At 42.5% G+C, this 16,290-nt stretch overlaps 1 protein-coding gene across 1 annotated transcript; it reads right to left on the bottom strand.

The window, feature by feature from the left end:
• Positions 1–12,187: 12,187 nt before the first annotated feature.
• LOC113419459 (fibroblast growth factor-binding protein 1-like) lies at positions 12,188–15,552 on the bottom strand. Its single transcript, XM_026678827.2, has 2 exons — positions 15,417–15,552; positions 12,188–13,640 (listed from the first exon to the last, which is right to left on the bottom strand). Exon 2 carries the CDS (start codon positions 13,616–13,618, stop codon positions 12,968–12,970), a length of 651 nt encoding a protein of 216 aa, XP_026534612.1. The 5' UTR covers positions 13,619–13,640; positions 15,417–15,552; the 3' UTR covers positions 12,188–12,967.
• Between the last annotated feature and the right edge of the window lie 738 nt (positions 15,553–16,290).

The raw sequence follows: 16,290 nt of genomic DNA, 5'->3' as shown, positions 1-16,290 counted from the left end.
CGCATCACTCCAGGGCTCTGTTTTTTAAGGAAAGGCCCTTCCCAGTGAAAACAGAACCCTAGAGTAACGCATGCTCCCTCCGGGGGCTACGTTCTCTTTGGCAAAGGCCTCCTCAAGCCCTATGAGGTTCTTCAAAGCAGTGCCCCATAGGTGCATAAAAACTGTTAGGCCACAAGCCAAAACCCTCTGGGGGGTCCATGATCTCTTGCAACTTCAGGCAGCCACCTCCTTTTGCACAGAATGGGTGCCTGAAGTCTCATGAGATTAGGGCAGTGGTTCTCAACCTTCCATATGCCAGAACCCTTTAATACAGTTCCTCATGTTGTGGTGACCCCCCCCCCCAACCATAAAATTATTTTCGTTGCTACTTCATAACTGTAATTTTGCCACTGTTATGAATCGTAATGTAAATATCTGATATGCAGGATGTATTTTCATTGTTACAAATTAAACATAATTAAAGCATAGTATTTTCTTTTCTTAACGTTCTTCTCTACGTGATCCATTGACATGGGATGGTTTGCTAATGAAAATAATAAATAACCATAGCTTTAATAATTCAAAAGATGATACATGGCATAATAGTTCAGTCAATACAGTTCATTAAGGTTTCCTATGATTTACCTTTCTGTGTTGTTTTTTTACATACCTGTTACTATCACAAGGGGGCAGTATTCACATCAACTGCAGCTGAATATAAAAAGACCGATCAGCATCCAGATTAAGTTCCTATGGTACAGATAATTTTTTTTTTTGCAGTAGTTGATGATTTTACAGTACATGATTTTACATTTAGCCAGTAATTAAAATTCATGAAGTGTCATTTTACCTCCAATACTGTTGCTTTCAACACAGTAGCTGCTTTCTACACATTAGCTGCTCTCTACACGTGTGACTGATTCACATAAGTACATTATGACGCCAACCATGTCACATTCACCTGTATTTGTATGGGTTGTATATGATGGGGTTGGCACGATGATGTCATCATGCCGGGTACTCGTATGTATCTGCATGTGGGCAGACGCGCCTGGAGACAGATGGAGGAGTGGTGTCTCGGTTCCTAAGACCATCGAAAATATGTGTTTTCCGATGGTCTTAGGCGGCCCCTGTGAAAGGGTCATTTGACCCCCAAAGGGGTCATGACCCACAGGTTGAGAACCTCTGGTTTAGGGCATCCAGAAGCTTCCAGTCGATGCATGAAAAGTGTTTGCATGCCAATGGAAGGCTTGGAGCAACATGATTTTACTGCCCACAAGCCTCCCTTCAGCATGCAAACACTTTTCTGTGCCAAGCCTGGAAGACTTTGGAAGAGATAAACTGAGGCTGCCTGCCGCTCCAGAAGTGACAGGCAGCCTCAGTAAATCAGAGAAAGCCAAGCAGGGTGTTCTCATCCTACTGTCCCTTTGCTCTTACTACTTGCAGCTCACAGAGAAGCAGAGAGGCTGAAAAGGAGACAGATCTTCACAAGGTAAGTGATTGGCATGGCAGGATGGGCGGCGGGAGCAATTGTGGGCATCCCAGGGGAGAGAGAATGAGGTATCTCAGTGGGTTGGTCGATGAGCCATGTGGGAAAGGCAATGGAAGCAGAGGATCAACCAACCCCCCTGGAGTCTCGTGACCTGGGGGAGCAAGTGAAAGGCTAGGTGAACAGCAAAGTGCCCTAATGACTAACTGGGTAGGCGTGGCTGGGTGGTCATGTGACTGGGTGGGCGTGGCCAACTTGACATCACTCACATTGAGGGGCACTTCTCCTCGCCTGGCCTCTCATGACCATGGGGTTGCTGCAACGGTTGCAAGTGTGAAAAAGGGTCATAAGTCACTTTTTTCGGTGCCATTGTAACTTTGAATGGTCACTAAATGAACTGTTGTAAGTCAAGGATTACGTGTACAAAAATACAAAAAGCTTCTTTACTTGCAAAAAGCTGTCCTGTATACCAATCATTAGATTAGAAATACCTGCAAACCGGAATTACAAATCAGGCAGGGTGCCAGAGCACCTTGAGGAATTAAAATAGTTAAAATGCAATGATAACTATCAGCAGCCAACTCATGCTCATAAAGTGAAACCCTTTAGCAGAGAGGTCATTTAAGCTCTCCAGAAAGAGCACAGCCAGGAGAAGCAAACCTTAGATCTATTTGCACCACTTAAAGATATCAGCTGGTCTCACCTCACAAGATATCCTAAAGAAGTCATCCAGATTTAAGGAAAAATCACATGCCTCCCAGAAAGGCAGTAAAAAAAATCAGTGCCAAGGTTGTATCCTGCCTCTTGGAAGTACACCCCAAAAGGAAAGTGCTGGGAATCACTAAAGCAGTGAGGGAAGACCCCCCCCCCACCCCGCTCCCAGATAGAAAAAGATACCATGAGGCAGAAAAAATTCAAACACAATACAAATAATTAAATCACAACAGTAGCTGTTACTTGTTAAACCAGTTACCAGACCAAATAGACACAGGAACTAGCCAGATTTCTCAACCCAGTTTCTTTTCAGGAACAGAGATTAACCTTTTTCCTTCCAAACAAAGATGAATAGAGAAAATTATCCCATCAATAAACACATAATTAAATCTCACCAAGCACAGAATTAAACTTCACCAAAAACCAGTTTTAGACCAAAACTCAGAAAGGGTATGTAAACTCATGTATGAATGTCAATCTTTCTAGCTAGCCAAGAAGCCTTGCTGAATGTCACTCATCTTGGTTCCTTGTCATTAAAAGCTTCTTTCCAGCAGCTCTGCTTCGTTATTCAATTATTTCTTCAAAGTGCTGATTGTTGCATCCTGGCTGGAAGAACTCCAACAGAGGAGTATTTCCTCCCAACAGCAGTGTAAAAAGCTTAAAACAACCCATCCCCTTTAAGAAAATAAAAGTATCAGCAAAGAAAAAAAAAACTCAGGAGAAGCTCAGGTGACAGGAAGTCTAGGCATACTGCCAAGAATATAATAAGGGTTAATGGAGAGGCAGTTTCTGTAATCAGGGCAATAAAGATTAAGCTAGAAACAACACCAGAATGTTCCCTGCCTTCCTTATAGGATTAGCCCTGTAAAGTTGAAAAAAAACAAAAACCAAAAGATTTCTTCCAACAACTGGTTCTCCAAACTGCTTAGAAAGTTAATAGGTTCTAGTGAATAGATGAAAACCAGTAGAATCCCACCCTTGGGCAGCCCAATAACTTGGCTTTCTTCCTGACCCAAGTCTAGAATTACATGGAGTGCCATGGAGCAATGTACCTGGATAGCATGCCCGGGTCAATGCCATTACATTGAAGGGGGATGCAGCAGTATGCTTGCTGTCTCTCCACAATGAAGGGGCTATGCAGCTGCAAGACCTGAATATTTTTATACAGATGTTACAAAGACCCCACAGCAGCCCAGCATAAAGAAACCCAAATCCACTCCCTGCGGCAGGGCAAGTGGCCGGTGGTGAAATACATCCAGGATTTTCAGAGCATGGTGGCTCACCTGAGAGATTGGCCTGAGCATATCCTGGTCTACCAACTCCAGGAGGGCTGAACAAGGAGCTGTGTCACAACTGACTGCCCCGAGGGGTGCCCTGTGACCTTTGAGCATGGTACCAATTAGCCACAAATATGGAGCTCAACTTGATGAAGTACTGGGAGTAAATTGCACATGAGAACCAGCCCCGCCAAATGCCTGAGAGATGTCCAGCACCTTATGGAGGGAGAGAGGGTGCAACCCCTACCAAAGGGGAGAAGCTCTGCCAGAGTCCAGGAGCGTATTTCCAATGTGGGAAGGAAGGCTGCCAGGCAGCTGATTGCCTTGCATCATGGCCAGCATCCTACACTGCGAACCCTGGCCCAACCAAAGCTGAAAAAACAACCCCCGAAACTGAAGTAGAAAATGCAGGCAGCTGCATGGAGGTCTCTCCCCAATCCAGTGAAGGGGAGAAAACTTCGGCCCGCAGAAAACCCAGCTTGGTCTTCTATGAAAACGCCAGTGAACGGGAAGACGACCAAATGGTGAATGGCACCATCACCCCTATGATGGCCCAGGTGGAGATTTTGGTGCCCTCCTCGGGAGTAAGGGGGGCTCTCATGGCCTTGTTGTACTTGGGGTGCCTAATTAGCCTTCAGAGAGTGGAAAAACTAGGACTGATGCTGAGGAAGTTAAGGCAGCTCATAGAGTTCTCTGCGTTAGAAGGCTCATTTATGGGAGTGACACCAGCAGCTTGCCTAATGGAGCAGTGACTTATGTAGAGACTTCATTTTATTGTGACTCCTGGAATGACTGAGGCCACGGTCCTAGGACAAGGATGGCTAGCCTTTTCATCATTGCATGCCGAAAGTGCGCACGCGTGTCTGCACCCATAATGCAATGCGTGCATGACCCCCTTGTGCACACGCGCATGATTCCCCTGTATATGCACTGCAGATATCTGACAATCAGCTGGCTGGAGGGGCAAGTGCATGCGCAATGGATCTGTTCTGGGCAACGGCTCATGTGCCGGCAGAAATGGCTCTGCTGCCATTTCTGGCACATTTCTTACAGAAAACAAAACTCCAGGAGTCACAAAACCTGGGAGGGCATGGTCAACTTGACATCACTCACTCCCACCCAGTCACATGACACCCCCAGCCAATGCCTACTGATGTTTTGTGGCTCCCAGTGTTTTCTATGGGAAACAGGTATCTCTCTCTGTCTCTTTCTCTGTCTCTTTCTCCCTCTCTCCGTCCCTCTCATCTCTTTCTTCCTTTGTCTCGATCTCTCTCGACCTCTATCTCTCCCTCCCTCTCATCTCTCTTCCTCTCATCTCTCTCTCATCTCTTTCTCTCATCTCTCTTTTCTCTCTATCCCCGTCCCTCTCTCATCTCTCTCTCACATCTCTCCCTGTCTCACTCTCTCTTTCTCCCTCTCCCTTTCACTCTCCCTCCCTCTCCCCCTCTCTCATCTCTCTTTCTCTCTTTCTCCCTCTCTCATTTGTTTCCCTCTCTTTTCCCTCTCATTCTTTCCCTCCAGCTCTATCATTTCTCTCTCCCCCTCTCCCCCCCCCTCTCTCAATTGTTTCTCTCCTTTTCCTCTCTCTCATTCTCTCCCTTCATCGTTTTCTCATTTCTCTCCTTCTGTCAGATCCCTAAAAGTGATACTCCATTCAACTGGGAGAAGGGGGCCCTTAAATTCGATTTATTATTATTATTGCCTGTGATAACTGTTATTTTATAACTTGTAGCCTGGTGCCAAAGCACCCTGAGATATTTTCATCTCTTGGGGAATGTTTAGGGGGGAGGGCCATGTGGGTTGTTTCACTTTGAAAGCCAGCAGAAGATGGCCATGGGCACATGGCTTTTCTGTTTCTCAGAGTGGCCGTACAATAACATCTTCACACCTGTGGATTGGCTGAATCCACATCTGGCTAAAGGGGGGGGTTCTAATGTTTTAATTCTACTTGTCTTGCCTAAGGGTATTTAGATGCTGTTTTGAAGGTACTGTTATCACTTCTGCTTAATAAAAGGTTCCTTTTGAAATACTCAGTTTCAAGAGTCTTCACTTTCTTAAGTAAGGAGGAGAGGCAATACTTACACTTCCTTCCTTCTTTCCTCCTTCCTCCCTCCCTCCCTTCTCTTTCTCTCCTTCCTTCCCGCCTTCCTTCCATTATCAAATAAATAAATACTGCTGGTAGTATTTATAAATAAATACTGCTGCTAGTGATTGGTGGACATAGAGGACTGTGGGTGGCCCATCAGGAAAGGGGAAATGAAGTATACATATGTTTGCACAGGAAGCCCAGAGCTTATACCAAGTTGGTAAAATAATGTTCCAGGAGTTTCTTTTTCTGGATTCGCCAACTAGATAACTGACAGTTCTGTCCTCTGACTATGATCAGATCAAACCCAGCACAGCTTTTCAAGATTAGGTATATACTTTTACCTATTATCTTGTAAACGATTGACAAATCAAATAAAACAAATAAATAAATTAGTAAAAGTTGATACCATTTCTAAAGAAATCCAGGGCCACAAAAGGAAACCAGGTTAGCTCTAAATTGTTCGCTGCATGTTTGAGTCATTGCACAGAGTTCATCTTTCTTCTCCATTTCCTTGAACTGGTCAGTGAGGATATGCTAGTATTGACTGTTACCTGCCCATCCCTTCCTTTTTTTCTCCCTCCCCATTTTCCACAGGGTAGAGAAATGCACCTTAATAATCAAGCTCCAAAATCCAAGGCTGAGCTGTTCTGATCAGCCAGAGGAAGCCTTCACAGAGAAGGTACCTTTGCTTAAAGTTGGGAGAGGAAACTAAAGTCAAGAAGGTTGTGCCATTAGGAGCCTCCTGTTCCAGAGCCACAGTGGCAATGTGGCAGATAAGCCTGAGACACACTGCATCCAGTATTGGTCACCACACTATAAAAAGACGTTGAGACTCTAGAAAAAGTGCATAGAAGAGCAACCAGGATGATTAGGGGACTGGAGACTAAAACAAATGAAGAACAGTTACAGGAATTGAGCATGGCTAGTCTAGTGAATCTAGGACCAGGGGAGACATGATAGCAGTGCTCCAATATTTGAGGGGCTGCCACAGAGAGGAAGGAGTCAAGCTATTTTCCAAACCACCTGAAGGCCAGACAAGGAATAAAGGGTGGAAACTGAACAAGGAGAGATTCAACCTGGAAATAAGGAGAATTTTTTTGACAGTGAGAACAATCAACCAATTGCCTTCAGAAGTTGTGGAAGCTTTCAAGAAGAGACTGGACTGCCATCGTTCAAAAATGGTGTACAGTCTGCTTGGGTGGAGGGTTGGACTAGATGACCTACAAGGTCCCTTCTAACTCTGTTAATCTGTATCTGTATCAGAGCAGCTGAGCTGATTAATTCTGACATTAATTGGCTCAATGAGGGCCACACAGGGTGGACTTTGTAATATTTGAAACACAGTTTTTGTAGTAGTATTGTACAGGCTAAGTAAAATGGGGTTTCTTGTATTATAAATTTGCTTTTTCAAATGTATTGCTAATAATTTTCCATAAGCCTCTCTTTCAGAAAACAGTACTGGCAATAGAGCATTCAATACAATGGTAGATAACAGTGTCATTGTTAACTGTTCTCAAGTTTCCATGAACAAAACAAATATTCAAGCTCAACTTTGCGAAGCACTGAGAATGTATCTTAACCATATCCATTTTGATGTTTTTTGTTTGCAAAGGTTCCTTTTACTTAGAATACAATTCTCTTTTCTATGGCAATGCTCATATGTATATGTGAATATTATTGGATGCTTTAATTTGTGTGATGTAACTTGACAGATGACTATTTCTAAACCAATCAAATTTTTCTTTGAAGTTCTTTCTTGTCCTAACTGTAAAAGTAAATGTAAGCCATTTATTCTGATTCTCCCTTTTTATCAGAGTAATAAATTACTTTGAAACGATCTTCTAATTCAGTTACTTGTCAGAAAAGGTAAAGCTAAGGCAGAACCTAGAGACGGATTTGGCCATCATCCATCAAGCGAAGACACTTGGGAATGCTGTTGGGTCATGGAGGCCTTCCCATTCTCCTGAACAATGCAGAAGTCAACGGTTAAAACATAGCTGAATCATGCATCATTAGCATGTCTGGAGAAATGAATGGATTTCCTGTCATTTTAAGAGTTTCCCCGGGGCAGAGTCATCCAACACTTCCTTATTACTACAAAATCAACAGCCACTCTGGAGAAAGCCAACAACTCTCTTATCTCTGTGAAGCCAAACTGAAAGAGAACAGCAAGTACAGAGCTATTATGCCTTTGGCAGCAACAGCCAACCCTAAACCTAGTGGAGGGCGTGCAGTTTGTGATCTGAACACATTGACCATCCCTATGAATGAACAGATTATGTAAATTATATGCAGCAGCTCATCATTCATGGCCCCCATGATTGGCCAAAGACAGTGAGGAGATATCGGATGGTTGCTGTTCATTGGCCCTGCCTGAGAAAGAGGAGTTGACTCACCCTGTATCCCCAGGAGGCTCTTATGCAAGTTAGAAAGGTGTGGAGTTTGAACTGGGGCCAAGCAGGTGAGTGAGTAACGTTGAGCAGGAAAGCAATGGAAATGTACACACTGAGTTTCCATGGGAGAAGAAGAAGATGGAAAGTTGTAGGTGGATTTGGACACAGCTCGCCAAGGACCACAAGGCTTGCAGTTAGGCTGAAATAAATATTCACAGAGAATCAAGGTAGTAACAACCTCATCTTGGAAACTCCCGCTCAGAGTGTAGGTAATATCTCATCTGGCATTATGCAAACTGCTATATCATCATGAATAAAGCACTTTTTTGAAAAACCCAGCAAGTGCATTAAATAAGTGTGGGGCTTTGTTGATGAAAATAACAACAGTAGTCTATCCAACCCCCTAACTTCAGCCTCTACTTACTGGCTGCTGTGGGGTAAGTCTAAAGCCAGCAAAATTGAAGGGTCACACCCTAAAATGTTAACATTAAACATAGCCATAGAGTGAACAGCGCAGCAGTGCAGAAGAGTCTTTCCTATCATGAAAAGAGATGAAGGCAGTACTGCAAGTCAGCATAGCCTTTCTTAGAGACTTAAGGGGCAGATCCTTTGCATATTCAAGGGTGTCCTTGCGTTATGATAAAAAAAAGTGAAGATGGTGGTCATGGCAATGCAATCAAAAGTACACCTGTTTGGTACCCCTGAACCCAGAATATCACAAATAAATTTAGATTAGGTTGCCTAAAGCAGGGGTCACCAGCCTTTTGGATCTCAGGGACCACCAAACTTATAATTTTAAATCCCATGGACCAGAGACCCTGGGGAAATCCCCCAAAAAGTCTGCAGGAAAATTCCCCACCCCATTTTCCTTCCAATTGATCATTCTTTATTTGGGACCGCAGGATACCATCTCCAGCTCCATTCTCAGGGAGAAGGGGGAGGAGAGAGAGAGAGAGAGGGACTTTTGACTTCATGCAAGGAAAGCAGCATAAGCAGCAGAAGTCTTTCTTTCTCTCCCCCAAACTCCACCAGAAATAAGCCTTGGTGAGACTTGTCGTGCCAGCACAGCCTCTTGGAGCAGGATGCCTTGCAGGGTCCCAAAGACTCGTTTCTGGTGGAGTTTGGGGGAGAGAAAGAAAGACTTTTGCTGCTTTCCTTGCATGCAGCCAAAAGCATAAGAAGAAAGAAGTGGAAAGAAGCAGCCCAATGGCCAGGCCAGGCATGTGGGGTGAGTGGGGCAAGTTCCCCCCACTCCCTCCCCTAACTACCTTGTGTTGTTCACAATGCAAGCAACGCAAGCTTTGTGTTCCCATGGGCCATATGGGTGGCGCAGCCTTATGTTCCCACACAGCCTGGATTAATTGCTTTGAGGGGTGTTTTGGGGGTGACATTTCTCTGCGGACCACCAACATTTTCTCATGGATCACCAGTAATTCCCAGCCCACTGGTTGGTGATCACTGGCTTAAAGGACCTCATCTTCTCAGGATCAAGCTTTAGATGGTTCATTCACAAGATTGAAACAGAGAGAACCTTTCTATTGTTAGAATTTTGATGTGATTCAAGGCCAGAATGGCCTCTCCAAGGAACCATGTAGATATGAAGAAAATGGGACAAAATAGAGCTTTAAGGAAGCAAATATTAGAAGAAACTGCATTATGATGTCCACAGACATAACTTCCTGTTCCCCAAAGAGCTTTGCTAAAAGCTAAAGTTACTAAAGTTACTAAAATATTCATTCTAATTCAGTTGGAATTAGATGTGGGACAGCTGACGCTACTTCAGGATGAAGCTTTTTCTTCTATTGGTGAGCTGTATTCCTTTGCATGTTTCTGATTTCATGTGGACAGTGTGAGTAGACAGCAGTTCTTTCTTTTAGATGTTCCAAGGGAGGGAGGGAGGGAGGCAGGCAGCTTGGAGCAGTTTGGTGTAGTGATTAAGACAGTAGGCTAGAAATAGGGAGACTATGATTTCTAATCTGACCTTGGGCATGAAGCCAACTGGGTAACCTTGGGCCAATCACTCTGTTTCAGCCCTAGGAAGAAAAATCTTGCCAAGAAAACTGCAGTGTCTTGCCCAGCCGTGAGTCAACACGTCAAAGGCATCATATCTACCCATCCCATCCACACATGCACACACATACACGCACAACCTGCAAGAGGGGGCAAAGAACCTGCTGCTTGGGGTGACTGAAAGGAAAAGGGAAAAAACAAGGCCTGTGTTAGGACCTGAAACTTCATGGGTGTTGTCTGGAGAAGAGGAATGTTGGGTCTTGATGGGAAATCTTGGGGGGAAATAAGTAGGGAGGTCTGCAATTGAGCCTGGGAGACAAGAAAAGAGAGACCAATGCTCTCACCAGGGAATAAGTGCAAGAGACAGATAATTGGCATGGCATGCAAGTGAGATGATCCTGAGAGGTGGGGATTATCAGCATTGCTTATAAGAATTTTATTTATTATGATTAAAACCAAAAACTGAACTACATCATCTGCTTCAGCTACAACACACATCATTTATTCTATTTACTTGATGCTATCAATGCAAAGGATAGTATTGCAGTGTATACCAGTCATCCACAGTACCTGCTGCTGTATCTATAATCAGAAAACATGATGTCTGAGTTATATCTATTTTATCCCTTAGTATGTTGTATATATGCAATCAGCATTTTGTGTCAGTCTGAGTAGCCAGCTGCTCAGCCATTGGATGGACAAGCATTGGGTGGATCTTCTACCTGCTGTCCAGCCAGAGAAGATGAAAAATATCTAGAGGGCAGACTTGACCACAGGTGGAAGTTGCCACAGGTGGGTTATTTTGAACTTCCCTGCAGATGCCTTAAATGCAAAAGTGTAGGACAAGGGGAAAAAGGTGAGGCCAGCCATTTTGTGAAAATGTTCTATGTCCTAAGAAATGACAACCCATGACAAAATGTTATAAGACCAGGATTACAACCCCCCAAAATATTTATGGAGCTTTTTTGCCTTACCTCTCTACCTGTAACAGAGCCAAAGAAATGATGTTCATGCATTGAAAGCCATGGGACTTGTTTGGGGGCTGATAGAATAGCTCCACCTTGCAGAGACTGGAAATCTGAATTAGTAGCTGAAGGTGTTCTAAAATTAATTTTATTGCACTAACAAAATTTATTTGGGACCACATGCTGATGTATCAAGCCTACATGGCTCTTGGTTGTTGGAGTGATTAAAGATGTTTTATATCAGGGGTGCCAAACTCGATTTCATTGAAGGGCGCATCTGGATTGTATTTTACCTCAGAGGGCCAGAGTGGGTGTGGTCAGCTCGACATCACTCGTGTCAGGGGTGCCTGTGGTGGCCCAAGCCCTCTGCCAGAGAAAACAGGCTCCTGAGCTCCGTTTTCGGCTGCAACGGCCTCCTGTAAGTAACCCTTTGCCAATGAAAACAGAGCTCAAGAGGACTGTGTGCAGCCCACCCGAGTTCTGTTTTTGCCGGCAGAGGCACCGCAGGCCAGTCTTTCGCCGTTTCCAGGGTGGCCCTGCAGGCCAGATCTAATCACCCCGCAGGCCAGATCTGGCCCCCGGACCTTGAGTTTGACACCCCTGTTTTATATCTTCAAAAGAGCTTATACTTGACTGCCTGCGGGCGCTGCGGGTGCGGGTGTTGACATTAAAAATGATATTAAAAAAACAAATGATTAAATGAAGTGAGTTCAGAGTACTCAGATCAAAGGCAAATCCTCTTACTTAAAAACAAAGCCTGCTATTTATAATGATATCTGCTGTCAGATGTTTATTTAAAAAGAAAATATAAAAGTAACTTTTTTTCTGAAGGCTTGGTATACAGTTTCCTGCTTGAGGAGTGGGTTGGACTAAAAGACCTCCAAGGTCCTTCCAACTCTGTTATTCTGTTCTGTTCCCTCCACCCCCAGTCTTGAATCTATTCAAGACTATGGGGCCTTTCAGAATCTCCATTCTGCCCTACCCGTTAAAATAGTGATCCCATTTAACAAAATTGGGGGGAGGCAAATTTTGCACAGCAGTTAGAGCAGTTGATTTCTACATTAATATTGCCAATTCTGTCCCATGGATTTCTCTTCCCCCAAATTATCTATGCTGTTCAATTCCATTTGCTAGACTGAAATGCTAGTGAGTAGATAGTGGCCATTAGTCTCACTAAAAATTTAGTTCCGAGTTAGTGCATTTAGGACTGCATGCAAATTATGCCCACATAGGAAAGAAAATTGGGGCAAGCAGAAGACAGAACCACAGAGAACTGTTTTAAAAGGCTTTATTTTAAGCAATATACATTCAAAAGTTAAAAAAAAAAAAAGTGCATAGCACTGAAATAATTAGTTTAGCTAGAAATATACAGGAAAGAATGAAGCAATGCATGGAACTTTTCACATCTTTGTAACTTTTGCATAGTTCACTATACAAATCCATTTTTATCCAAGCCTGGCCCTCTTTTACATTTGCCACAATGGGAATGAGACTTTGATTGCATAGCTGTGGTCTCCATCTTGACTTTTTAAAAACTTTCCCACCACCAGACACCCATGAAATCCATTGAAAAATAGTTTTATTGTATCTTTGATGAAAAAGCTCATTTTTACTCTTCCTTTCCTAAATACTAAATATCACCACCACCACCCAGATTTCCTTTTCTTCTTGCTTGATAAAGTGTTCTTAGATATCTTGGGCACTGATGTGCAAAAATCAAATTGACCTAATAAAATGTGCCTTTGTATTCATATTGCATATTATGACATAGAAAACAACTGCTGGCAATCCTTCCATCAGATCTATCCCTTTCATTTGACACTTTTCTCCCAAATTAAACAGAGGAAGAAAGGATCAGGTGACAGGTGGAGAGGATTAATAGTTACAGTTACATATTTTTTTTAGCAAAAGAACAAAATACATTGCATTTACAATACTTCCACAAGAGGAGTTTGACCAGATGCACTAGAGAATAATTCATATTGTTTGCTCTTGATACTGTTTGCAAAACAGTTGTGCCCATAGTAACTTGGTCCACCTTCCTTGGCTTTCTACTTGCACTTTTTATCTTGTATCATTGAAACTATGAAGAAGCAAAGATGTTGCCACGTTTCAGAGCAGTACTCTTCAGCCACCTTTTTCTGATCCACATAATCAATATCTTCCACACAATCGCCGGATTCTTTCTCTGGTTGCTTGGGTGTTGGGGTTTCTGGCTTGGCATCCATAACCAGTCTAAGATGGGCAGTAGGTGGGCCGGTCTTACAGACTTTAGATTTTAAAAGAGTCTTGGGGTCCTTACAGAGATTCTTCTGTTTCTTTAGAGATCGAGTTATTTCCTTCCAGAAGACCTTCTGGTTTTCTGCATACCGTGGGCAGGTAGACGGGCTGCCAGAAAAAGCACAGGAAAAGGCATCTTCCCCTTTTTTGCAGTCTACCTTTAGCAGAGTGGTCTCTTTCTCATTTAGAATCCAGGAACATTCAGCCTTCTCTTTAGTTATAAACTTCCCTTTTGTGGGAGAACCTCTTTGTCCTCTGTTTCTCTGACCCTTGTGATTGTTATTAGGTCTAGCCTGGGCTCTTCCCCCTCTGCCATTATTCGGTCTCTCTCTTTTTCTCTCTTTCACTGTTTCACTGTCAGTTTGCAGTAGTTGACAGAACATCATGAGGACACACAGCAGAGCAAAACGCTTGATCTTCATGTTTCCTAGTGCTTTTTGAAACCTGTTTTAGAAACAAAAGTCCCTTGTAAAAATATGTATCTATCCTTACGTATGCTAGACATGCCCCAATATAATCTATTATCTATTATCAGCAAAGATTGTAAAATAGGACAACATCAGTGCTTCTCCTAATGATATTTTTGAGCATGAACTTTTAAGTCTGCATAATATAAATAGTGAAACTATTCCTTTTCCTCCTTGCAAGGAAGCCATAGCATGACCACAATGTTACTAAATGGAGATACATGGGGCAATTTGAAGGGTTGATTCCTATAAATTTGTGGACCTCCATTACTAATCTGCTGCTGAAGTTGGATGACATTTGGGTCTGGTGTACACTAGATGGTTTTTTTTTTCCTAACCTCTATTCAAACAGATAATCAGCAGCAGGTGAATGGGGTTAGGTGAAATTATTAGCCCAGATTACAGCTGCTTTCTACTTAAACGAATTGAAGAAACATCATTTGAATGAAAAGAATTATTTATAACCATATAAATTCTAAAGAATTGCCAAAAGTAGGGATATCAGACCTAGAGGAATGGAGAAATGTTACAAATAGAAAGAAAATAATATGACCAAGAAGATAATCAACAACTAGGAAAACTATTTTGCTTTAGAATTTGAGGGATAATTGGTGTCAGCTAATGTGAAACTCTCATTGTGGAATAAACTTCACATGGCAGGTTTATTGTGAGGTCCAGAGAGGAAAGACTGATAAAACAGCAAATATATATTTAAACAGTGTTATGATGCCATAGCTTTGGAAAATTATATTTAAAAAAGAATCCTACAACCCTCTTCTTATATTAAAGTAACCATCTTAGTCATGTCACATCTTCCTTACTCCTTTCTGGTTCTGACAATTTGGATCATGGAACAAAATATCCTGTGGTTCACCTGCCACTTTTTTGATATACATGAAATACAATTCTATTTCCTTTACAAATCTGTCCCATTTCCTTCATTAGAACTATTCACATGATAAGTGAACTCAATCAATTTCAAACTACTTTTTCCTGAGTACAATAAACCAATTCATTCACATCACAAAAAGTGAGGTCTACTTAGTGGGAAGACTTTCTATTTCAACAGAGGATTGGTCATCTAAAGTCTGACTTTCTTGGTAAGGGAGATAGCAAATTGACTTTCTGCACCTCAACTTTCCTGCCTTGCTGAAGATGGAAATCTAATACTATAATCCTCAGTCCACAGTCCAAAGAGTTGAATTTGCACAGTTATATTAAGACTGCAATCTTATGCAGACCTACCTGGGATTAAATAGCACAATGAATTCTCAAGGGACATGCAATGCACAAAGGCATTAAAATTCAGGTATTTTATGCTATGGTACAATCCCACAGATTTATTAGGAAGAGCCAAAGTTCATTTTGATATACTTGTGTTGGTTACTACAAATTACTGATAAGTCTTGGAAGCTGCAATCAGGAGCTGACATGATGGAGATTCAATACTTTTAATACTTTCCTACTAACTATCCACCCACAGAAATCCCTACAGTTTCCTACATGTTAAAGGTAGGATACCATATCTTTCTGTTCTGGGGGGTGGGGAGAAATTGACTTGGTAACTTTGACGAAAGAGAGATGGGGAGGACTGGATGAAGCAACTTCTTGTTGGGGATAACTGTCAAAAACAGCCCAGAAATAAGCAATTACATGTAATATGTAGTTTGATCTTCAGAAGGCAAGCAGGAAATCTAGTCTTGCAGTTCTGAGCAGTTTTTCACTGCTGATTAAAAAGTGCAAGAATACATACCTTTTGCTGTCTTATAAAAATCACGCTGGCACGCCTCTGAAGTATGGCACATTTCTGCTTATTTATATACTCAGAGACACACCTACATGCCTCCAGAATCCTATAGCTTCATGGTAGTAGATTTGTGTGATTTACTCACTTACCAAGACACACCTTCTGGAACGGGCAAAATCAAATTTGCAACAGAAGAAAAAAATAGATGAGTACAATGAAGTAAAAGCTACAGACTTGAGAAAGGGAAGAAGTATAATAAGCTCTCCCATGGCCCTGCCTGAGGCTGAGAGTAGAAACTTCCAATAGATAATGGCAAAATCAGAGCAGGGAAGGGTTTCCCAATGGATAGAAGGAAAAAGTGATGGCATGAGGTGCCACGGAGTGCAGCTAAGTCCTTGTTATCACCTAAGTATAATAAGCAGAAGTCCCATTCACTGCAATAGAGTTTGCTTTCTCCTGCCAATCATCTTGTAGCAACACTGATTGAACACAGAAATAGACTTTGCCTTCTGTGATGAGGTCTTTAATCTGGGCAAATTGCCACAAAAAAGCTAGGCACTGGCCCAAAAGAAAAGGCTTAAAGGCTTTTTCAGCTTATATTAGCTGGCTTACCATGAAATTTAGTAGACCACAACAAACAAAATCTATTGTCTGAGATTTCCTGTGTCATGTCTATGGGCACACTGGTGATAGAGATAATTTTCTTCCCAGGCTGCACCTCCTGGTCTTCTTTGGCCAAGTCATCCTGCCAGCCATTTTGCAAACAAGCACAGCTTCCCAATGGTGACTACGGCTTCTGCTCCAAGTTTTCCGCTGGCCAAAATCTTTGAGACTCCAGCTAATTCCACAACCAATGTGTTTGTGTTTAAGGTCTTGCGCT

This window comes from Notechis scutatus, chromosome 4 (assembly GCF_049901735.1).
Source record: "Notechis scutatus isolate UNSWTSFEM ecotype Mainland chromosome 4, rNotScu1.2, whole genome shotgun sequence".
In the NCBI taxonomy this organism is placed as follows: domain Eukaryota; kingdom Metazoa; phylum Chordata; class Lepidosauria; order Squamata; family Elapidae; genus Notechis; species Notechis scutatus.
The sequence above is the reverse complement of the archived record's forward strand: the minus strand, read 5'-3'. Positions and strand labels throughout refer to the sequence as shown.